Consider the following 25680-nt stretch of genomic DNA (forward strand, 5'->3'; position numbering starts at 1 on the left):
GCTGCAAAAGTAAGTACAGAGTAAGGATTATTCCAGTATTACCAGTATTATAATAGTAGTGCTAGGTTTCAATTAATACTAACGTTTTGTGGGCGGCACGGTGGTGTAGTGGTTAGCGCTGTCGACTCACCGCAAGAAGGTCCGGGTTCGAGCCCCATAGCTGGCGAGGGCCTTTCTGTGTGGAATTTGCATGTTCTCTGCATGGGGGTGCTCTGATTTCCCCCACAGTCCAAAGACATGCAGGTTAGGTTAACTGGTGACTCTAAATTGAGCGTAGGTGTGAATGTGAGTGTGAATGGTTGTCTGTGTCTATGTGTCAGCCCTGTGATGACCTGGCGACTTGTCCAGGGTGTACCCCGCCTTTCGCCCGTAGTCAGCTGGGATAGGCTCCAGCTTGCCTGCGACCCTGTAGAACAGGATAAAGCAGCTAGAGATAATGAGATGAGACTAACGTTTTGTGCGAACTTTTTTTTCATTACTATATACCGACTTTTGCAGCCCCCTGTATATACACACAATGGGGAAAATAATTATTTGATCCCCTGCTGATTTTCTAAGTTTGACCGGTTACAAAGAAATAAGTGGTCTATAATTTTTATGGTACTTTTATGTTAACAAATAGAGACATAATATCAACAAAAAAGTCCAGAAAAAAAAACACATATAAAGGTTATAAATTCATTTGTATTTGATCGAGTGAAATAAGTATTTGGTCCCTAAGCAAAACATGACTTAGTACTTGGTGGAGAAACCCTTATTAGCAAGCACAGAGGTCAGACGTTTCTTGGAGTTGATCACCAGGTTTGCACACATCTCGGGAGGGATTTTAGTCCACTCCTCTTTCCAGATCCTCTCCAAATTCTGAAGGTTTTGAGGCTGTTGCTTGGCAACTTGAAGTTTCAGCTCCCTCCACAAATTTTCTATAGGATTAAGGTCTGGAGACTGGCTAGGCCTGCGATGACCCGGCGACTTGTCCAGGGTGTACCCCGCCTCTCGCCCATAGTCAGCTGGGATAGGCTCCAGTTTGCCTGCGACCCTGTAGAACAGGATAAGCGGCTACAGATATTGGATGGATGGATGGATGGATGGATGGATGGACTGGCTAGGTCACTCCATGGCCTTAATGTGCTTCTGCTTGAGCCACTCCTTTGTTGCCTTGGCTGTATGTTTTGGGTCGTTGTCATGTTGGAAGACCCATCCACAACCCATTTTCAGTGCTCTGACTGAGGGAAGGAAGTTCTCTTCCAAGCTCTTACAGTGCATGGGCCCCGTCCATCGGTCCCTCAATGCAGTGAAGTCGTCCTGTACCCTGAGCAGAGAAACAGCCCCAAAGCATGTTTCCACCTCCATGCTTGACAGTGTGGATGGTGTTCTTGGGACTGTATTCAGCATTTCTCTCCCAAACACGACGAGTTGAGTTGATGCCAGAGAGTTCAATTTTGGTCTCATCTGACCACGTCACCTTCTACCAAGCCTTCTCTGAATCATTTAGGTGCTTGCTGGCAAACTTCAGACGGGCCTGTACATGTGCCTTCTTGAGCAGGGGGACCTTGCGGGCACTGCAGGATTTCATTCCATTATGGCGTAGTATGTTACCAATGGTTTTCTTGGTGACTATGGTCCCAGCTACCTTGAGATCATTAACAAGCTCCTCCCATGTAGTTCTGGGGTGATCCCTCACCCTTCTCATGATCATCCTTACCCCATGAGGCGAGATCTTGCATGGAGCTTCAGGCCGAGGGCAATTGATAGTCATTTTGTATTTCTTCCATTTTCTAATAATTGCACCAACAGTTGTCTCCTTCTCACCAGCGTTCTTGCTGATGGTCTTGTAGCTCATTCCAGACTTGTGCAGGTCTAGAATCTTGTCCCTGATGTCCTTTGATAGTTCTTTGGTCTTGCCCATGGTGATGGAGAGGTTGGAAGAGGTTGAGTCTGTTGACAGGTGTCTTTTATAACCATAACGAGTAGAAATTAGGAGTACTTTCTTAAAGTGACAGACTAATCTGTGTGCCTCGTGGGCACATACAGTAACTGGTCTGTGGGAATCAGAATTCTTGCTGGTTTGTAGGGGATCAAATACTTATTTCGTTCGATCAAATACAAATGAATTTATAACCTTAATATGCATTTTTTTTTCTGGACTTTTTTTTTTTGTTGATGTTCTGTCTCTATTTGTTAAAATAAAAATACCATAAAAATTATAGACTGCTCATTTCTTTGTAATTGGGCAAGCTTACAAAATTAGCAGGGGATCAAATAATTATTTTCCCTACTGTGTGTGTATCTATATGTATGTCTATATATATATATATATATATATATATATATATATATATATATATATATATATACTGACAGATGAAGAAAATAACATTGATTATCTCATTACAGTGGCACCTGTCAATGGGTGGGATATATTAGGCAGTAAGAGACCAGTCAGTTCTTGAACTTGATGTGTTGAAAGCAGGAAAAATGGGCAAGCGTAAGAATCTGAGCGACTTTGACAAGGGCCAAATTGTGATGGCGAGATGACTGGGTCTGAGCATCTCCAGAATGGCACATCTTGTAGGGTGTTCCTGGTTTGCAGTGGTTAGTACCTACCAAAAGTGCTCCAAGGAAGGAGAACTGGTGAACCAGCGACAGGGTCATGGGTGATGAAGGCTCATTGGTTCATATGGGGCACGAAGGCTCGCCCATATGGTCCAATCCCACAAACGAGCTACTGTAGCACAAACTGCTGAAAAAGTTAATGCTGACACCTTTCAGTTTTCAATCAAAGTCCTTCCCACGCCATGTGGTGGCACCGATCTCTGTTTCCGTAGTCCTCAGCCTCTCGCCTATTACATAGCTAGGGTTACAGTGGGGGGCTAGTCCTCTGGTAACCGCAAGAGTTTGACTCCCCACTCGCATCTGTATTGCAGCGTGCCTTGCCAGACAGCAGTAGGTACCATTTTTATGATGGTCTTTGGTATGACCCAACCGTGAGTAGAACTTGCAATCTCCCAATTGAGAAGCAGACACGCTAATCACTAGGCCAACTCACGGTGCCTTTCAGGTTTAGCCAGCATTAACTTTTTCAGTAGTGTCAGCTCTCAGTGGTCATAATGTAATGGCTAATCATGTATATATATTGTGACATTCTCGAAAAACTTATTTTTGTTACCTTTGGCATTTCAGTCCTTCAGATGTACCTAATTCTGATTTAAAGGAAAATTCCAGGATTTGTAAAAACCTGCGCCCTATTTTCTCATCCCTTCGTGTCCAAATATGTACTTGGGACAAAAATGATTGCACTAGATCCAGTACTGAGTCCAGTACCGAACGTTATAACCAGCAACCGCAAAACGGCTATATAACGTAATTATATTGGGAGATCACCTGTGTCACAGTAAACTCATAATAGCTCATAAAAAAGAAAATTATTATACAGTGGTGCTTGAAAGTTTGTGAACCTTTTAGAATTTTCTATATTTCTGCATAAATAGGACCTAAAACATAATCAGATTTTCACACAAGTCCTAAAAGTAGATAAAGAGAACCCAGTTAAACAAATGAGACAAAAATATTATACTTGGTCATTTATTTATTGAGGAAAATGATCCAGTATTACATATCTGTGAGTGGCAAAAGTATGTGAACCTTTGCTTTCAGTATCTGCTGTGACCCCCTTGTGCAGCAATAACTGCAACTAAACATTTGCGATAACTGTTGATCAGTCCTACACACCGGCTTGGAGGAATTTTAGCCCATTCCTCCATACAGAACAGCTTCAACTCTGGGATGTTGGTGGGTTTCCTCACATGAACTGCTCGCTTCAGGTCCTTCCACAACATTTCGATTGGATTAAGGTCAGGACGTTGACTTGGCCATTCCAAAACATTAACTTTATTCTTCTTTAACCATTCTTTGGTAGAACGACTTGTGTGCTTAGGGTCGTTGTCTTGCTGCATGACCCACCTTCTCTTGAGATTCAGTTCATGGACAGATGTCCTGACATTTTCCTTTAGAATTCGCTGGTATAATTCAGAATTCATTGTTCCATCAATGAAACGAGTAGCAATGTTCTTTTTGGAGCAGTGGTTTTCTTCTTGCAACCCTGCCATGCACACCATTGTTGTTCAGTGTTCTCCTGATGGTGGACTCATGAACATTAACATTAGCCAATGTGAGAGAAGCCTTCAGTTGCTTAGAAGTTACCCTGGGGTCCTTTGTGACATCACTGACTATTATACGCCTTGCTCTTGGAGTGATCTTTGTTGGTCGACCACTCCTGGGGAGGGTAACAATGGTCTTGAATTTCCTCCATTTGTACACAATCTGTCTGACTGTGGATTGGTGGAGTCCAAACTCTTTAGAGATGGTTTTGTAACCTTTTCCAGCCTGATGAGCATCAACAACGCTTTTTCTGAGGTCCTCAGAAACCTCCTTTGTTCATGCCATGACACACTTCCACAAACATGTGTTGTGAAGATCAGACTTTGATATATCCCTGTTCTTTAAATAAAACAGGGTGCCCACTCACACCTGATTGTCATCCCACTGATTGAAAACACCTGACTCTAATTTCACCTTCAAATTAACTGCTAATCCTAGAGGTTCACATACTTTTGCCACTCACAGATATGTAATATTGGATCATTTTCCTCAATAAATAAATGACCAAGTCTAATATTTTTGTCTCATTTGTTTAACTGGGTTCTCTTTATCTACTTTTAGGACTTGTGTGAAAATCTGATGATGTTTTAGGTCATATTTATGCAGAAATATAGAAAATTCTAAAGGGTTCACAAACTTTCAAGCACCACTGTATGAGTCTGTCAGTGGCATAAATAAGTGAGGCAGATGTTTGCCCCATAGGACTACATTATATGGCCTTTTTACGGTTACCAGTCATGATGTTTTAACTCAGTGCTGGACCGATTTTAAACGTTTTTGGACACAGATAGATGGGGAAAATAGGGGCCGGGTTAAAAAATCCCAGAATTTTCTTTTCATACTCAGTCATGGGAGCACTAGTCTGCTGCATAAATTTCTGAGAGAAGTTTAATCTAGCTGATACAGATGTCTAAGAGTTAACGGAGTTATAAAAAGTCAGCAAACAAGACTAGAATCCCAGGTGAACAAAAACAATCACAGAGAAAACGGGAAAGTGAAGCTCACGGTCTATGGTATATAGCATTTAAAAAAAAAACGAAGATGGTGCTGGCGCTACGGTGGTGTAGTGATTAGCACTGTCGCCTCACAGCAAGAAGGTTCTGGGTTCGAGCCCAGTGGCCGACGAGGGCCTTTCTGTGTAGAGTTTGCATGTTCTCCCCATGTCTGCGTGGGGTGCTCTGGTTTCCCCCACAGTCCAAAGATTGACTGGAGGTATGAATGGTTGTAGGTGACCTCTCTAAATTGACCGTAGGTGTGAATGGTTGTCTATGTGTCAACTCTGCCGACTTGTCCAGGGTGTACCCCGCCTCTCGCCCATAGTTAGCTGGGATAGGCTCCAGCTTGCCTGCGACCCTGTAGGACAGGATAAGTGGCTACAGATGATGGATGGATGGAAGATAGTGCCAACAATAATGACGACAGGGGGCAGTCACTTCTACATCTTCTCACCGAGTGACTACTAAGCTCTGAAGCAGCTTAACTGAAATCTCTGAATGTTTTTTTTTTCCTCTGAATTTTCTGTACAGGCCACTGGACCGTGTTGATCTTATGCACTGCTCAGCTCCAGCACTGTCAGAATGTGATCATTACTGAACAGTTTTACTCTGACCATAAATGTTAGCCACTTACAGAGAATTACACAGCACATTTATTCTGAGTGTTAATGAGTGGGTGTTAATGTGTCTACAGGCTGTTCTGGTATAGCTTTTGCAGTGTCTAACAGTCATAATACAGTGTGTGTGTGTGTTTAAGTTTAGCAAGGTTTTGCACGGCTTAGTGTGTGTGTGTGTGTGTGTGTGTGTGTGATATAAATGCTGTTTGCTGCTCTTACATAATGGACTCAGCCGTCATCTGCTACACTGCCTAATGAGCTGACTGTTGAACTTAAGCCAGAGAAAGACAGAGATAAAGAGTGTGTGGGCTAAAGTAAAGGGATTGAAATATACACATAGCTTGCTACATAATTGTTACAGACATGATCTTACCACAGTTTCGGTGCACATACACAGTTGGTTAGCGCTGTCGCCTCACAGCAAGAAGGTCCGGGTTCGAGCCCCGTGGCCGGCGAGGGCCTTTCTGTGCGGAGTTTGCATGTTCTCCCCGTGTCCGCGTGGGTTTCCTCCGGGTGCTCCGGTTTCCCCCACAGTCCAAAGACATGCAGGTTAGGCTAACTGGTGACTCTAAATTGACCGTAGGTGTGAATGTGAGTGTGAATGGTTGTCTGCGTCTATGTGTCAGCCCTGTGATGATCTGGCAACTTGTCCAGGGTGTACCCCGCCTTTCGCCCGTAGTCAGTTGGGATAGGCTCCAGCTTGCCTGCGACCCTGTAGAACAGGATAAAGCGGCTAGAGATGATGAGAAGATTTTATTTCATTATTTTTAAGCCATTTTTGGTCGACAAAAAAATTCTTTCTTTACATATGCCTAAGATTTTTGCACAGTACTGTACATTATGGGGCGGCACGGTGGTGTAGTGGTTAGCACTGTCACCTCACAGCAAGAAGGTCCTGGGTTCGAGCCCAGTGGCTGACGGGGGCCTTTCTGTGCGGAGTTTGCATGTTCTCCCCGTGTCTGCGTGGGTTTCCTATGGGTGCTCCGGTTTCCCCCACAGTCCAAAGACATGCAGGTTCGGCTAATTGGTAGCTCTAAATTGACCGTAGGTGTGAATGTGAGTGTGAATGGTTGTCTGTCTCTATTGCCCCTTTTCCACCAAAGCAGTTCCAGGGCTGGTTCGGGGCCAGTGTTTAGTTTGGAACCGGGTTTTCTGTTTCCACTGAACAAAGAACTGGCTCTGGGCCAGAAAAAAAACGGTTCCAGGCTAGCACCAACTCTTTGCTGGGCCAGAGGAAAGAACCGCTTATGTCAGCAGGGGGGCGGAGTTGTTAAGACCAACAACAATCGCAAGACTGCGAAAGGTCAACATTTTTAAGTGATGAGAAGCAGCAGCTGTACAAACGCAAAGTGATCCATTATTGTTGTTGCTGCTGCTTCTTCTTCTCGTGTTGTTGTTGCTTCGATGTTTGCACCAAGGTTTATGCAAACGCAGCGACGTAACTGATGTATACAGCGACGTAATGACGTGGCTCCCCTTAGCACCGCGAGCTATGGAAAAGCAAACTGGTTCTCAGCTGGCTCGCAAGTTGAACAAGTTGTGAACCAGCACCAGCACTGGCCCTGAACCAGCCCTGGAACTGATTTGGTGGAAAAGGGGTATCAGTGTCAGCCCTGTGATGACCTGGCGACTTGTCCAGGGTGTACCCCACCTCTTGCCCATAGTCAGCTAGGATAGGCTCCAAATTGCCTGCGACCCTGTAGAACAGGATAAGCGGCTATAGATAATGGATGGATGGATGGATGGATGGATGGATGTACATTATGGTGAGATTTTTTCCCCCCCAGAAGCTCGCGAAGTGCCATTTGTTAACCACAAGCTATGAGTCTGGAAACTAGCTGCGCTACCATTCACTAAATGTGGAAAGAAAGAAAAAAACAATCGGGTGTGCAGTTATGGGAAAATATTGAGCGACAGCGTAATGCACAGTGTTACCACCCCATAGTTGATTACTTTCCTATAACAGCATGCCCTGAAGCATTAAATTCCTCTTAGAACACAGCAAATTACCAACATTTACATTTTTCAATTAACTAAAGAACAACACTTCATAATATTAATCAGTGTATAGTTCCATTTAATGCTGTGGGATGTGAAACAAGTTACTTCTTGTTAGCATTTACATTATAACAGCTCCAGTCAGTCAACCTGTGACAAAGCATTGACACTGGAGACTCCTTCTCCTTCCAAAAATAAAATAAACGTCCCCTAACAGAAAAACGTCACCATTTCAACAATTATAGGTTTTCAGTGGGACATCATCCGTTTTAGGTCTTGGCCTTCAGTACGTTCCATACCACTGTGAAAATTATGTAAATTGAATAGATCACAGCGTGGACATCATTACACAGCTTTAAATTGTAACATCACTTCCAGCTCTGAGCCTAACTCCTCCCACTGAATAATTTTGAAAAATGTTAAAAAGCAGGCAAGGGGATGAGAAAGGGGAGGGGAGTTGCTGATGAGGGGGTGGGGTGGAGAAACAGTGCAAACTTCTGTGAATGAGTCTCGATCCAGGGGCGTAGCTGGGGGGTCCTGGGGTGCCCGTGACCCCTCTTTGTCGGACCATACATTTTTTTCAGTAGCCGCTAAGAATAGAAAAGCGCCCACTGTAATTTTTCTAACATTTTTTAAAACTAGATTGTCACCTCAGCCTCATTAGCATTTCTGTAACCTTGTATGAACTTCCTGTGGTTTGGGCGCAAAAACCCAGTTCTGCGCAAGCGCAACACGATCGCACTAGAAAGCATGGTCAAGCTGCCAGTATAGACCCTTTTCAGTCACGTGACCTTCGTAAACGCAACCGCCATTTTGGACATGTAGTGGACTTTGGCTCGAATCAGTTTGAATGCGAGGAAGGCGACAAACAAAAAACATAAAAGAAAAAGGAGCGAGATGCAGAAAACACCTTCACTATCCAGCGACGTAGGGCATTTACAGGGCGAGCAGAGGGAGAGGTATTTGCAAAAATTGAGGTTAGCAGGCTTAGAGAATGACGTTTACCTGCTTCCACCAGGATTGTTCACTGACGTACGGAAGTACACGAAGCCCTCGTCTTTACCTGACTTCGGCCCACATGATCTGTATACCTATGTCGTTAAAAACCCATCGCCATACACAGGTATTGATCTGAAAGCGTATAAGAGTTTGGATGCCTACAAATATTTTGTGTCAGGCTGGGTAACATGCCTACATCAGTGGGTCGTCCCTGGAGCCGGTGGTCGCCATCTTATTACAGCTAAGGTTTGTTCACATTTTCATTTACTTTCGGTCCTCAGGATAAACAAAATGTTATTAAATGTCATTGAAATAACTTCTTAGTCTGTTGAGACATGGCCCGTTATAAATTTGCTGTTACCAGGCAATGATGAAGAACTGTATTATTAGCATCGGTGTCTGTGTTGTAGCAGTGTACTAGCAGCTAGCTGTTAGCACTAGCTAATGTCAACAACATAGTAGCTAGTATGTTACTGTAGCAATGTTTACGTTCAGTCATTTGGATGACTGTTAAAACCTTTCAGTCTCAAGTTTTTCCTTTACTGTATTTACTAGTTTACTGTAATTATGATCCGGCAGCTATTTACACCGGATCCAGTGTAAATGGCTGCCGGAGCCAACGTCCGAGGTTCCGGAGTGCGCTCCGGCTTGCTCTCCCTCAAATTAAGCCCTGTACAGGTAAATGGCTGCCGGAGCCAACGTCCGAGGTTCCGGAGCGCGCTCCGGCTTGCTCCCCTCAAATTAAGCCCTGTACAGGTAAATAGCTGCCGGATCATAATTACAGTAAACTAGTAAATACAGTAAAGGAAAAACTTGAGACTGAAAGGTTTTAACAGTCATCCAAATGACTGAACGTACACATTGCTACAGTAACATACTAGCTACTATAGAAGAACAAAGAGATTACAATGGGTTATTTTAGCCTATTTGGTTACACACTCGCTGCCACAGAATGTTAACAGCAATGTAATGCCTTTTCTGGCTAATTTTATTCATCTTACCTCCAACAAAGTGGTCACTACACAAGCGTTGGTATGCCGAGGGCTGCCAATCTTTCCTGTTAATGGCCGCTATCCATCTTCTCTGTCGGAATCCGATAAAATGATAAACCTTGCCTTGTTTCTTGATGGTTACTACATCCAGGTGCACAACAATATAGTGGCATGATGGAAGTCTTGCTGAAAGTAAAAAATTTCTTTGCTGCCGTTCATCAATGTTGGCTGTGGTAAACTACTGGTAGTACATGTCCAAAATGGCGGCCACGTTTGTCGTGACGTCACGTGAAAAGGGTCTATAGCTGCAGTCTTTTTAGTTGCAAATTCCGAGTATTTCCTCTTGGGTTAATAATTCGCCATGTCAAAGCAAGTGAAACTTTCCTCCTTCTTTCGACATGAAGAGAAGTAAGCAATTTATTATATATTTTTTTTCCATCAAAGTTGCATTTTGTGGCTTCGAAGCTAAGTTTTAGTGCGCAGTTTCTAGTACTCAGTTCTCATGTGCTCAGGCTGCCAGTCAGTGTATGACCCCCCCTTTGAAAAATCCTAGCTACGCCCCTGCGATCAGCGTATATTTGAAAATGAGTGCAGTTTCACAGACTCTCACTCAAGGGTGGGGGCAAGAGGAGGTCACGCCCACTGATCAGAGGGTAAGGTTTTTTGTTTTGTTTTTTAATTTCATGATGTAGAGAAGTACCAAATGGTTGATTCTATGTCAACATCGGCCTTGCGATGTTCAGGATGATTTTAACTAATAGATGGCGTTCTGAGCCATTTTCAAGCCATAAAATGCTGATTTTTATAAAATGGTAATTTTGTGAATATTAACGCCGGCCTTGATGTGTTTCATTACAATACAGTCATAGTATTTAGTTTACGGCTACAAAGTTTACAAAAAAAACCACACACACACACATGCACACATGCACATTTAAGTGTCCAGTATTTTTTTGTAACTGTTTCAGTAAAGAAATAAAATAAAATAAAATATGCTCAACCGGGGCGGCATGGTGGTGTAGTGGTTAGCGCTGTCACCTCACAGCAAGAAGGTCCGGGTTCGAGCCTTGTGGCCAGCGAGGGCCTTTCTGTGCGGAGTTTGCATGGTTTCCTCCGGGTGCTCTGGTTTCCCCCACAGTCCAAAGACATGCAGGTTAGGTTAACTGGTGACTCTAAATTGACCGTAGGTGTGAATGTGAGTGTGAATGGTTGTCTGTGTCTGTGTCAGCCCTGTGATGACCTGGCGACTTGTCCAGGGTGTACCCCGCCTTTTGCCCGTAGTCAGCTGGGATAGGCTCCAGCTTGCCTGCGACCCTGTAGAACAGGATGAAGCGGCTAGAAATAATGAGATGAGATGAGATAATGAGATGAGATGAGACGCTCAACCAGCTACTAATAAAACAATGTTTGTGTTTGAAATGGGTAAAATGCTGCTTCAGGAGGATGTCTAACAAAGACCGTTTGAAACTGCATCAAGGACCATTCAAAACTGATCAAACTCCCATTTCCTGTCTTCTAAGATGCCTTCAAACTTCCCCTCGTTGAAGGCAACGTTGATGTATCCTCAGTGCTGCTAATTACCCATAAATCTGTTCGGCTCATCCCTGTCCCTTGTCCCCTGTCCCTCAAGGAATGGAAAAAAAGAAGATAGCAGACCAGACTTCACAGAAAAGTGATTTTGTATACAAATATACATTGTTGGGCTTTTTTTTTTTGCTTGTTTTTTTTGCTTAGATTTTTGAAATGTTAGCAAGAAATAAACATTGTACTATCTTACAACCTTGTCATCAAATAAATGTGTTTGATATGATTTGTGAGTCATCTGTTAGCCAACTAGCTAACAATTTGGTTTAGTCACATGGTATGCTGATGTCACATGTTTCTATCCTAAAAGGTCATTTGAAACAAACATCCTTAGAAGATGCCTTCAGTCAAAAGCCCTCGGGGGGCAATGGTGGCTCAGTGGTTAAGGCTCTGGGCTACTAATCTGAAGGTCATGGGTTCAAGCCCTAGCACTGACCTCATCAATGCTGCTCTTGAGCAAGGCCCTTAACCCTGGCTGCTCTAGAAGCATTGTGTCATGTATGTTCCTCTGGATAAGCACATCATGGTGGTGTAGTGGTTAGCATGGTTGCCTCACAGCAAGAAGGTTCTGGGTTTGAACCCAGCACCTGTGTGGAGTTTGCATGTTCTGTGTGGGTTCGCTCTGGTTTCATCTGAAGACATGCTACAGTAAATACCTGTAATGTAACACCTTATATATAAAACCAGGGCTTTGTTTTTTCCTATTGGTGTGTTCCGAACAGAAACGGAATTTTAACGTTTCCGGTTTTGGGTTCCACCATTAAATAGACGTTCCCGAACTGGTTAGAACAAAAAAATTTCGTTCCCGGAACGGTTAATTACATTCCCTGTCAGCTGTTTAACAAATGGCTATAAAATTATGTCTCTGTCTCATCTGGCTTAAGCCACATGTAGGCTAATTCTATTACAACCTTCATTAAATAAGACAAGAAATAATTCAAAGCAATTATTATTTCAAATGTTGGCGATTTGGATTCTCAGTATGTCTTCCCATCTACACAAACAGAAAAAGTGCCAAAAATGAAAGATAATTCGTTTAGTGTGTTACCAAAGGCTAGTCAGGCCCTATAGAGGGCTACCGCATGACGTCACTGCGCCGCGAGATTTTGTTAGGCGCCATATTGGAAGACCAAGTACACATCTATGCAAGTACATACATACATAAAACAAACTACACCTGAAATGTAGCCAGGGCCGGTTCTGCCCTAATCTGGACCCGGGTGCAACATCGCGCAACCCCCCCCCCCCCCCCCAAAAAAAAAAACCCACCAGTCTAAATCAGGACAACCATCACATAACTATAAACATTTTATATCAACTATTTTAACTAAATGGGCTATAATAAATAAGCCTGCAGGCAGCCACGGCAGGCTGCCTCAGAAAAGTAACCATTTGTCCTACCTTAAAACTCGTTTTGCATTTTCTGCCTCCTTTTTTGTATTTTCGACCCTCCCTTTATTTTCTTTCCTTTTCTGAAAACCCGATTTGTGTCCAGACATTTTGTTCTGTTACCAACGAACTAACTCGTCAGGTCTTGTCTCTTGAGCCCGCGATGATTCCCATGGGAAGGGCAACAACTGATACATTTTTACAAACAGCCAATAGGGAGGTTGCAACGTTCAGGCTCTTCTTTGCTCAGACAGTAATGCACTTACTCACTTATTATCACGTGGAGTCCACCCTCCCGCTCTCTCCATTCAGTCAGCGAACGTCACACAGGAAGTGAACCCCAGCGGGTCATAGAAACTTGCGCAGGAGAAGAATGGCTTTTTTATTTGTAGACTACGGAAACTTTGAGGAACGAAATAAAAACCAGTATTAACCGGTTACCATTATTTTTAATAAGCGTTTCTGTTCCGGAACATAAAAAATAATAAAGTTTCTGGTTTCGTTTCTGTTCCATGTGAAATAGAAAAAGTTCCCGGTTTTCGTTTTCGTTCCTTGAACCGGTTCAAAGCCCTGTATAAAACACCAGTCTATTGGGGCAACCTTATGTTTCGAACACAGGCAATTCATGTTTATTAAAGGCCCTTGATTGGAAAATGGGTCACATTTTCCAGCATCCATTGTGTAAGTCTTTTTGTCATTTGTCGTTTTAACCCTTCCAACCAAGCCTCATCAATGGAACGAGACTTACATACAGAGGTCAAATATTGCAAGCAGGACAGTTCTGCCCTGTATGTATCATGATGATATAGACATGTAAATATTACTTCGCAAAAATCCTCCTTTGAAGGAATATAAGACGCTGAGGCTTTCACCATCCTTCCATCCAGCTAGTCGAGTTTGGGTTTAAGAGTATTATGTGTGTTACCCAATTTGCTGACTTTACTTTTCACTTTAGCATGTCCCTACTGTCACTGTAAAGCCTGGATGAGAATGACAGCACTGGTAATCTGGTCATCTGTGACACACACACACACACACACACACACACACACACACACACACTCAGACCTTGTGCAGAAAGAGGCCAGGTTGCATGTACTTTAATCCCCTGTGACAATGGAATGGTATGGTCCAGTAATCCCCTGGCTGCTGCAGTGGTAGTGGTGACAGGGCTTTGGATGGTTCGGACTCCGAACTGGTGACCAAACTAAAGATTTGACCAGCTCTCCTTGCTCAGGGTTTAACTTTCTCTCCGCACACAGAAAAGGGGGTATGTGTGTATTGCATGTGTCACTGGTTTGCATTGTCAGTTGCATGTCTTATACGTAGTTGGTACCGTATTAGCATGAGGTCAGAATGTGTGCTCTGTGCATGCTCGTCATGTTTTGTTTTTTGTTTTTTCACATGAAAAAACATTCATGCAAACATGAAGTCTTCTTAAGTCTTATTGTTGAGTTATCTGTTCCTCTGTAAGTGGATTTAGGGCAGACGAAGTGACTTGTGTGGTTGCGCGTGTGCACAGGAAGTCTGTTTCTCTGGAAAGTACGCTGAATTCAGCAGTGATGGTCTGAATCTCTGCTATGTAACCCACAGAGATTTTGAGCTTAGCCAGATCAGGGGAATTTATACACAGAGGCGTGACAGGAATTGACACGTCGCTGCAACAGGCAAACACGTAGCACTCAGTATCAGCACATCGATATGTATTTAAAAAAGGAAACCGCAGTCGAGACAAACCATTAAGGTGCTTCTAAAAGAAGTGATCCAGTTACCCGTTTCGGTAGTCTACAGGGATTACTGCAATGTGCTTACGGCAAACCAGGCCGACTGCATCTGATCTAGCGGCCTTAGCACTACTCTGTACAGCGTGTTAGCTAGGACAGATACTGACATGGCTACACAATTAGCCTAGCCTAAAGGTTTAACCCTTACATACTGTATGTGTTAAATAGACCAGGCACTGGATTGAACTGTGTGTTTAAAGTACAACCCCGATTCCAAAAAAGTTGGGACAAAGTACAAATTGTAAATAAAAACGGAATGCAATGATGTGGAAGTTTCAAAATTCCATATTTTATTCAGAATAGAACATAGATGACATATCAAATGTTTAAACTGAGAAAATGTATCATTTAAAGAGAAAAATTAGGTGATTTTAAATTTCATGACAACAACACATCTCAAAAAAGTTGGGACAAGGCCATGTTTACCACTGTGAGACATCCCCTTTTCTCTTTACAACAGTCTGTAAACGTCTGGGGACTGAGGAGACAAGTTGCTCAAGTTTAGGGATAGGAATGTTAACCCATTCTTGTCTAATGTAGGATTCTAGTTGCTCAACTGTCTTAGGTCTTTTTTGTCGCATCTTCCCTTTAATGATGGGCCAAATGTTTTCTACGGGTGAAAGATCTGGACTGCAGGCTGGCCAGTTCAGTACCCGGACCCTTCTTCTACGCAGCCATGATGCTGTAATTGATGCAGTATGTGGTTTGGCATTGTCATGTTGGAAAATGCAAGGTCTTCCCTGAAAGAGACGTCGTCTGGATGGGAGCATATGTTGCTCTAGAACCTGGATATACCTTTCAGCATTGATGGTATCTTTCCAGATGTGTAAGCTGCCCATGCCACACGCACTAATGCAACCCCATACCATCAGAGATGCAGGCTTCTGAACTGAGCGCTGATAACAACTTGGGTCGTCCTTCTCCTCTTTAGTCCGAATGACACGGCGTCCCTGATTTCCATAAAGAACTTCAAATTTTGATTCGTCTGACCACAGAACAGTTTTCCACTTTGCCACAGTCCATTTTAAATGAGCCTTGGCCCAGAGAAGACGTCTGCGCTTCTGGATCATGTTTAGATACGGCTTCTTCTTTGAACTATAGAGTTTTAGCTGGCAACGGCGGATGGCACGGTGAATTGCGTTCACAGATAATGTTCTCTGGAAATATTCCTGAGCCCATTTTGTGATTTCCAATACAGAAGCATGCCTGTATGTGATGCAGTGCCGTCTAAGGGCCCGAAGACCACGGGCACCCAGTATGGTTTTCCGGCCTTGACCCTTACACACAGAGATTCTTCCAGATTTTCTGAATCTTTTGATGATATTATGCACTGTAGATGATGATATTTTCAAACTCTTTGCAATTTTACACTGTCGAACTCCTTTCTGATATTGCTCCACTATTTGTCGGCGCAGAATTAGGGGGATTGGTGATCCTCTTCCCATCTTTACTTCTGAGAGCCGCTGCCACTCCAAGATGCTCTTTTTATACCCAGTCATGTTAATGACCTATTGCCAATTGACCTAATGAGTTGCAATTTGGTCCTCCAGCTGTTCCTTTTTTGTACCTTTAACTTTTCCAGCCTCTTATTGCCCCTATCCCAACTTTTTTGAGATGTGTTGCTGTCATGAAATTTCAAATGAGCCAATATTTGGCATGAAATTTCAAAATGTCTCACTTTCGACATTCGATATGTTGTCTATGTTCTATTGTGAATACAATATCAGTTTTTGAGATTTGTAAATTATTGCATTCCGTTTTTATTTACAATTTGTACTTTGTCCCAACTTTTTTGGAATCGGGGTTGTATTTAGCTTCTCTATTATCAAATCATCCCATGATGAGTTAACGCACCATCCTTGAGTGTAGCTTTAACCTTAAATAATGTTTCCATTGAGAGAGAGAGAGAGAGAGAGAGCAGATCAAAATGGAGTTGCTAAAGCAGTATCAAATAATACTTCCCCAGCTTTAACCTTCTCTGTGAAAGCAACCATCCTACATTTGTAACCATTATATACAGTACTGTGCAAAAGTCTTCGGCCCCCTATTTTTTATTTTTATTTTTTTTCCATACGAACTTTGCTGTAGATTTCTATTTTATGACTTCTACATTATCAAGTCAGTACAAAAACATTTTAGAGTTCCAAACGTTCGTTTTCCAGCACAAAATTAAAGGTTACGGGAAAAACAAATGTTTGTATCTGAGCAGCATATTACATAAGAAACCACTTTTCAAATGAAAAAAGATAACATAATGAAGGCTACTGGGTCTCATCTCATTATCTCTAGCCACTTTATCCTGTTCTACAGGGTCGCAGGCAAGCTGGAGCCTATCCCAGCTGACTACGGGCGAAAGGCGGGGTACACCCTGGACAAGTCGCCAGGTCATCACAGGGCCGACACATAGACACAGACAACCATTCACACTCACATTCACACCTACGGTCAATTTAGAGTCACCAGTTAACCTAACCTGCATGTCTTTGGACTGTGGGGGAAACCAGAGCACCCGGAGGAAACCCACGCGGACACGGGGAGAACATGCAAACTCCGCACAGAAAGGCCCTCGCTGGCCACAGGGCTCGAACCCAGGACCTTCTTGCTGTGAGGCGACAGCGCTAACCATTACACCACTGTGCCGCCAGGCTGCTGGGTTTTGGAGCAAAATTAAGACGCAAGTGTGACAGTCAAAGTGTCCAGAAGAACCGTGGCTGGTTCTGTAAGACGCTCAGTATATACCGGTATGCTCCTACAGCTCATTTCCTTATAAAACTGTACTCATTGTACCTCAGACTACTATTTTTTTTTTTAAGTAACGGGTCGTTTCACACCAAATATCGACTTTCATTTATTATGGCGTACTGCTTACCGTTTATAGTAATTTTTTTAAATGTTGAAACATTTCATTTCATTATTTTTAAGCCGTTTTTGGTCGACAGCTTTTCTTTATATGTGCCTAAGACTTTTGCACAGCACTGTATATACAGTATCATGAACAGGTTATCATTTCTACAGCAACAACTAATTCACTGATTTGTGTATTGCACTGATCCGCACCCTTTAAAACTAGACGGCCTTTCGATTTCATAAAATCGGTGAAATTTTGTTCCCTCTGAAATTTGGTCATTGTGATATATGTTTATTTCTGTAATATTAAAAAAAAAAAACAGTCATTCTTATTGACACAGTCATGCAAATAATGTGCATGAAATCGCTCGCGTCGCACAGTCAAGCAGAAAGAGGAAGTCCGTGTGCGCATGCACGTTTACCTTGACCGTGCACTGATAGTTGTGTCATTCTGTCAAATAAAATACTTTTTTTTTCAATTTTTTTATAATTTATAAATATTTTTCCCTACAATTGATCGCCTGCATCACAGTACAGGGTGCTATATAAGGCGGAAAATGTTTGAGTACAAACTCGCATAGGAGTAGTACGCTGCATATAAGCAACAGATAAGCTGCCACCACCTTGTATGTCCTCGTGTAGCAAACTAAAGCTAATAAAGTAACGCATGGCTCCATGACGTGCTAAAATCAGTACTGGAATCGCTTCAGCATGGGAAGGTCCCTTGACTTTTTCCCTCCTCGCTGTTGGTCATCAGATGACTCCCAGTATGACTCTGATTCCAGTAAACTGCTGTGTTCTTGTTTTCTGCCTTTCATTGCTTCTGGAATTTTCTTTTCTTTTCTTTTTTTTTCCCCCCTGAAGTTGTTTTTATTCCTCCCAGGTTGTATGTGAAACCCCGCACCCTGGAGTTGATGAAGTCCTTGTTAAGGGGGAAAAAACCCATGAAGAAGACGAGGAGGAGGAGTCAAAAGAACAAGTAACCCCAGAGCAGGACGCAAGCTCCGCCCACCAGGAAGAACAGACACAAAAGGACCGTATAGAGTTTCTGGTGAGAGAAATGTTGAGCATGTAGTAGTTAGCGCTGTTGCCTCACAGCAAGAAGGTTCTGGATTCGAGTAGAGTTTTTATTAAGTCATTAGTTTTCTTTTGTTACAGACATGTAAAGGTTTTTTCCTTTACCTGACATGTTTCGACGGTGTAACTTCCGTCTTCATCAGAGGGTCACCCGGATGTTGGTGTGTGACGTGCTTTTGTAATCAGCTGATGTTACGGAGGTGTGTCCTCCCTGTCAACATTGACAGGTCGGTCACACCTCCCGCTGTCAGTGTTGCCCCCTCAGGACGGTGCTCCAGGTGTGGGAGAGCATGTATGCCCCCTCATCCCTGTTTATTGTTCTTGGGCTATGCTTTCTGATTTCTACTGACTTTGTGGGTGGTAGAAATGGGCAACTGGACTTGCTTGAAGATTCTTGAAAACGTTTCACCGCTCGTCCAAAAGGCTTCCTCAGTTCTGTCTGACTAATAGGGAGTATCAGATATTTATCCTCTCCTGGATCAGAATCAGAATTCTTTTTTTTTTTAAAGATATTTTTTTGGGCTTTTTGCACCTTTATTGGATAGGACAGTGTAGAGACAGGAAATAAGCGGGAGAAAGAGAGACGGGAAGGGATCGGGAAATGACCTCAGGCCGGAATCAAACCCGGGTCGCCCTCATTCATGGTATGGCGCCTTAACCACCTGAGCCACGACGCCCCCCAGAATCAGAATTCTGATGACCAGCTCATCTAAGGTGTCATTGAGGCATCATGTTGGTGTGGGTCACTGGAGGCTGGGTGTGAATGGCGAGTCATTAGGGTGATCAAAGGATTGCCCGTTAGGGTGATCAATGTCAATCTGACTCTCTCTGTCCTCCTGTGAGTCACCGAAAACAGCTGGGTCCTGGCGTACACCCAGCCGTCTGGGAAGAGTGTCCAAGACCGCCTTGTAGATGTTTGACAAATGATGTCTTAGACCCCCACCTCTGTTCAGTGATGGCCGTTCCAGGTTGACAAAAATGGCTTCTTTAACTCCTCGCTCATACCAACGATCCTCTCTGGCTAAAATGCGTACGTTACAATCCTGAAATGAGTGTCCTTTGTTGTTAAGATGAATGTAGACAGCCGAGTCCTGGCCTGAGGAGCTGGCTCTCCTGTGTTGGGCCAAGCGCCTGTATAGCGGTTGTTTCGTCTCCCCAATATACGAATCCGTGCAATTCTCACTACACTGAATTGCATACACTACAATTCAGTGCAGTGTAAATTAGAGGGAAAAGAGAAGGAGCAGAATCATATCAAGAAAGCACTTCAGAATTGCGGTTATCCCAACTGGGCTTTCCTAAAGAGCATAAAAAGGAACATAACTGACAAGGATGATAACAGGAACAAACGCAAGAACATTGTCATTCCCTACATTTCTGGTCTATCGGAGAAACTCAGGAGGATCTTCTACAAACACAACATTCCGGTACATTTCAGACCCAATAACACCCTGAAGCAGAAACTGGTCCACCCTAAGGACAGAATACCCAGACACAAACAGGACAACATAGTGTATGCAATTCAGTGCAGTGAGAATTGCACAGATTCGTATATTGGGGAGACGAAACAACCGGTATACAGGCGCTTGGCCCAACACAGGAGAGCCAGCTCCTCAGGCCAGGACTCGGCTGTCTACATTCATCTTAACAACAAAGGACACTCATTTCAGGATTGTAAAGTATGCATTTTAGCCAGAGAGGATCGTTGGTATGAGCGAGGAGTTAAAGAAGCCATTTTTGTCAACCTGGAACGGCCATCACTGAACAGAGGTGGGGGTCTAAGACATCATTTGTCAAACATCTACAAGGCGGTCTTGGACACTCTTCCCAGACGGCTGGGTGTACGCCAGGACCCAGCTGTTTTCGGTGACTCACAGGAGGACAGAGAGAGTCAGATTGACATTGATCACCCTAACGGGCAATCCTTTGATCACCCTAATGACTCGCCATTCACACCCAGCCTCCAGCGACCCACACCAACATGATGCCTCAATGACACCTTAGATGAGCTGGTCATCAGAATTCTGATTCTGATCCAGGAGAGGATAAATATCTGATACTCCCTATTAGTCAGACAGAACTGAGGAAGCCTTTTGGACGAGAGGTGAAACATTTTCAAGAATCTTCAAGCAAGTCCAGTTGCCCATTTCTACCACCCACAGTTTACTATGACCTGGATGATTGAGAATCTTCACAGACATGTTTCTACTGACTCCTTAATCCGACGGTGGTATCTGTTGTTCTCTTGTTGTATGATTTGAGCATTGTCCCAGTCCATTATATGAATTTCCCTTCTGCAGTGGTCTGTTATTGCTGATTTGAGGTTCTCTTGCGTGGCTTTATCTTTTTTTGCTCTTGTTTGTCCCTGTTCTGTTTCTTTTTCACATTCCTTTTTATGGTGTTTTTGGACATAAAAATTCACCATACAGATGACAGAGACATCAGAATAACAATCTACAGAAAACCGACACACACTGATGAACATCTGCTCTGGACGTCTGAACACCCCATCGCACACAAACTGTCAGTTGTCAGAACACTCTACGAACGTGCAGCAATCATAACCGGTCCCACAGAATGCGCAACAGAAGAACAACACATACGGCAAGCTTTGATCACGTGTCAATATCCACCATGGGCCATACACAAAGGCGCACAACAAGTGAAAACAAAAGAAAAGACACAGACGAAAAAAGGAAGAAAACAGACAACCCAAAAACAGGAAAGCAAAGCAGTAGTGACTCTATCATATGTCAGAGGAGTTACAGAACGAATCCAAAGAGCCATGGAAAAAACACAACATACAAACCCCCGTGAAACCACACACCAAACTACGACAGCTACTAGTTCACCCTAAGGACAAAATCGACCAACACAATAAATGCAATGTCATACAACCCCGATTCCCAAAAAGTTGGGACAAAGTACAAATTGTAAATAAAAACGGAATGCAATGATGTGGAAGTTTCAAAATTCCATATTTTATTCAGAATAGAACATAGATGACATATCAAATGTTTAAACTGAGAAAATGTATCATTTAAAGAGAAAAATTAGGTGATTTTAAATTTCATGACAACAACACATCTCAAAAAAGTTGGGACAAGGCCATGTTTACCACTGTGAGACATCCCCTTTTCTCTTTACAACAGTCTGTAAACGTCTGGGGACTGAGGAGACAAGTTGCTCAAGTTTAGGGATAGGAATGTTAACCCATTCTTGTCTAATGTAGGATTCTAGTTGCTCAACTGTCTTAGGTCTTTTTTGTCGCATCTTCCCTTTAATGATGGGCCAAATGTTTTCTACGGGTGAAAGATCTGGACTGCAGGCTGGCCAGTTCAGTACCCGGACCCTTCTTCTACGCAGCCATGATGCTGTAATTGATGCAGTATGTGGTTTGGCATTGTCATGTTGGAAAATGCAAGGTCTTCCCTGAAAGAGACGTCGTCTGGATGGGAGCATATACTGCTCTAGAACCTGGATATACCTTTCAGCATTGATGGTGTCTTTCCAGATGTGTAAGCTGCCCATGCCACACGCACTAATGCAACCCCATACCATCAGAGATGCAGGCTTCTGAACTGAGCGCTGATAACAACTTGGGTCGTCCTTCTCCTCTTTAGTCCGAATGACACGGCGTCCCTGATTTCCATAAAGAACTTCAAATTTTGATTCGTCTGACCACAGAACAGTTTTCCACTTTGCCACAGTCCATTTTAAATGAGCCTTGGCCCAGAGAAGACGTCTGCGCTTCTGGATCATGTTTAGATACGGCTTCTTCTTTGAACTATAGAGTTTTAGCTGGCAACGGCGGATGGCACGGTGAATTGTGTTCACAGATAATGTTCTCTGGAAATATTCCTGAGCCCATTTTGTGATTTCCAATACAAAAGCATGCCTGTATGTGATGCAGTGCCGTCTAAGGGCCCGAAGATCACGGGCACCCAGTATGGTTTTCCGGCCTTGACCCTTACGCACAGAGATTCTTCCAGATTCTCTGAATCTTTTGATGATATTATGCACTGTAGATGATGATATGTTCAAACTCTTTGCAATTTTACACTGTCGAACTCCTTTCTGATATCACTCCACTATTTGTCGGTGCAGAATTAGGGGGATTGGTGATCCTCTTCCCATCTTTACTTCTGAGAGCCGCTGCCACTCCAAGATGCTCTTTTTATACCCAGTCATGTTAATGACCTATTGCCAATTGACCTAATGAGTTGCAATTTGGTCCTCCAGCTGTTCCTTTTTTGTACCTTTAACTTTTCCAGCCTCTTATTGCCCCTGTCCCAACTTTTTTGAGATGTGTTGCTGTCATGAAATTTCAAATGAGCCAATATTTGGCATGAAATTTCAAAATGTCTCACTTTCGACATTTGATATGTTGTCTATGTTCTATTGTGAATACAATATCAGTTTTTGAGATTTGTAAATTATTGCATTCTGTTTTTATTTACAATTTGTACTTTGTCCCAACTTTTTTGGAATCGGGGTTGTATATGAAATACCATGCCAGTCATGCAATAAAACCTATATTGGGGAGACAGGAAGGAGCTTTAGTACACGAAAAAAGGAACATAAAAAGGAATGTGAAAAAGAAACAGAACAGAGACAAACAAGAGCAAAAAAAAGATAAAGCCACGCAAGAGAACCTCAAATCAGCAATAACAGACCACTGCAGAAGGGAAAATCATATAATGGACTGGGACAATGCTCAAATCATACAACAAGAGAACAACAGATACCACCGTTGGATTAAGGAGTCAACAGAAATCAGAAAGCGTAGCCCAAGAACAATAAACAGGGATGAGGGGGCATACATGCTCTCCCACACCTGGAGCGCCGTCCTGAGGGGGCAACACTGACAGCGGGAGGTGTGACCGACCTGTCAGTGTTGACAGGGAGGACACACCTCCGTAACATCAGCTGATTACAAAAGCACGTCACACACCAACATCCGGGTGACCCTCTGATGAAGACGGAAATTACACCGTCGAAACATGTCAGGTAAAGGAAAAAACTTTTACATCTCTGTAACAAAAGAAAACTAATGACTTGATTTAATAAGAAGACATAATGAACGTGATACATCTATTAGAGTTTTTATTTTGTCCTCGGTTGGTTTAGCAACACGCTCCGCCATTTTCAAGATATGAGCTGATATCCTAGTAGTAGAGTAGCCAATCAGAGTGTGCGATTGCTCATATCCAGTGAATGTGGATAGAATAACATATGATACATCGGATGCAGAGTGGTGTAGTGGTGAGCACTGTAGCCTCACAGCAAGAAGGTCCTGGGTTCGAGCCCAGTGGCTGGTAGGGGCCTTTCTTTGTAGAGTTTGCATATTGTCTGCATGGGGGTGCTCCGGTTTCCCCCACAGTCCAAAGACATGCAGGTTAGGCTAATTGGTGGCTCTAAATGTAGTGTGAATGGTTGTTTTTCTTTGTGTCAGCCCTGCGATAACCTGGTGACTTGTCCAGGTTTAACTATTTATACATAAATGACTAGTTAACTATTTAGATAGTAAATATACGGAATATAGTCGTGATTAACTTGCTGAAGGATGACAAGAGGACCTTAGCACAGGTCCAAATTGAACATAAAGGTCTAGAGATGTTCCTTGGTTTAATGGGTATTAAAAACATATTAAATAAACTAATTATTAGTGTTCGTAATTCTAAAATTAAGATGAATGGTTTAACATTAAGAGTTTGATAGTGACATTAAAAAAAAAAACGGTGCACGCAAAAAAAATGTCAGTTCTGTCAGAACCACTTTCATCAAGAAACATTATTTACAATGCAATATTTGCAACAAGTTGCATTTGGCGGGTGGCTCCGTTCTGGGATCTCCTTGTCCTTCCGTGTGCATACGTGGAAAGCCTTGGGGCAGGGAGAGCATGCTTCCCTGTCCTACCATGTGCCTACAACCCCGATTCCAAAAAAGTTGGGAAAAAGTACAAATTGTAAATAAAAACGGAATGCAATGATGTGGAAGTTTCAAAATTCCATATTTTATTCAGAATAGAACATAGATGACATATCAAATGTTTAAACTGAAAAAATGTATCATTTAAAGAGAAAAATTAGGTGATTTTAAATTTCATGACAACAACACATCTCAAAAAAGTTGGGACAAGGCCATGTTTCCCACTGTGAGACATCCCCTTTTCTCTTTACAACAGTCTGTAAACGTCTGGGGACTGAGGAGACAAGTTGCTCAAGTTTAGGGATAGGAATGTTAACCCATTCTTGTCTAATGTAGGATTCTAGTTGCTCAACTGTCTTAGGTCTTTTTTGTCGTAGCTTCCGTTTTATGATGCGCCAAATGTTTTCTATGGGTGAAAGATCTGGACTGCAGGCTGGCCAGTTCAGTACCCGGACCCTTCTTCTACGCAGCCATGATGCTGTAATTGATGCAGTATGTGGTTTGGCATTGTCATGTTGGAAAATGCAAGATCTTCCCTGAAAGAGACGTCGACTGGATGGGAGCATATGTTGCTCTAGAACCTGGATATACCTTTCAGCATTGATGGTGTCTTTCCAGATGTGTAAGCTGTCCATGCCACACGCACTAATGCAACCCCATACCATCAGAGATGCAGGCTTCTGAACTGAGCCCTGATAACAACTTGGGCCGTCCTTCTCCTCTTTAGTCCGAATGACACAGCGTCCCTGATTTCCATAAAGAACTTCAAATTTTGATTCGTCTGACCACAGAACAGTTTTCCACTTTGCCACAGTCCATTTTAAATGAGCCTTGGCCCAGAGAAGACGTCTGCACTTCTGGATCATGTTTAGATACGGCTTCTTCTTTGAACTATAGAGTTTTAGCTGGCAACGGCGGATGGCACGGTGAATTGTGTTCACAGATAATGTTCTCTGGAAATATTCCTGAGCCCATTTTGTGATTTCCAATACAGAAGCATGCCTGTATGTGATGCAGTGCCGTCTAAGGGCCCGAAGATCACGGGCACCCAGTATGGTTTTCCGGCCTTGACCCTTACGCACAGAGATTCTTCCAGATTCTCTGAATCTTTTGATGATATTATGCACTGTAGACGATATGTTCAAACTCTCTGCAATTTTACACTGTCGAACTCCTTTCTGATATTGCTCCACTATTTGTCGGCGCAGAATTAGGGGGATTGGTGATCCTCTTGCCATCTTTACTTCTGAGAGCCGCTGCCACTCCAAGATGCTCTTTTTATACCCAGTCATGTTAATGACCTATTGCC

At 43.0% G+C, this 25680-nt stretch overlaps 1 protein-coding gene across 4 annotated transcripts in view; it reads left to right on the plus strand.

Moving 5' to 3' along the window:
* LOC132875713 (RIMS-binding protein 2-like) overlaps positions 1 to 25680 on the plus strand; it is a 282162-nt gene that overhangs the window by 161056 nt on the left and 95426 nt on the right. For all 4 annotated transcript variants that reach the window (XM_060912692.1, XM_060912693.1, XM_060912690.1 and 1 more), the window contains exon 6: positions 18247 to 18414. In XM_060912692.1, the coding sequence (XP_060768675.1) occupies positions 18247 to 18414 (168 nt within the window). The remainder of the gene's footprint in view (positions 1 to 18246; positions 18415 to 25680) is intronic.

Source organism: Neoarius graeffei, chromosome 28 (assembly GCF_027579695.1).
Source record: "Neoarius graeffei isolate fNeoGra1 chromosome 28, fNeoGra1.pri, whole genome shotgun sequence".
In the NCBI taxonomy this organism is placed as follows: Eukaryota; Metazoa; Chordata; class Actinopteri; order Siluriformes; family Ariidae; genus Neoarius; species Neoarius graeffei.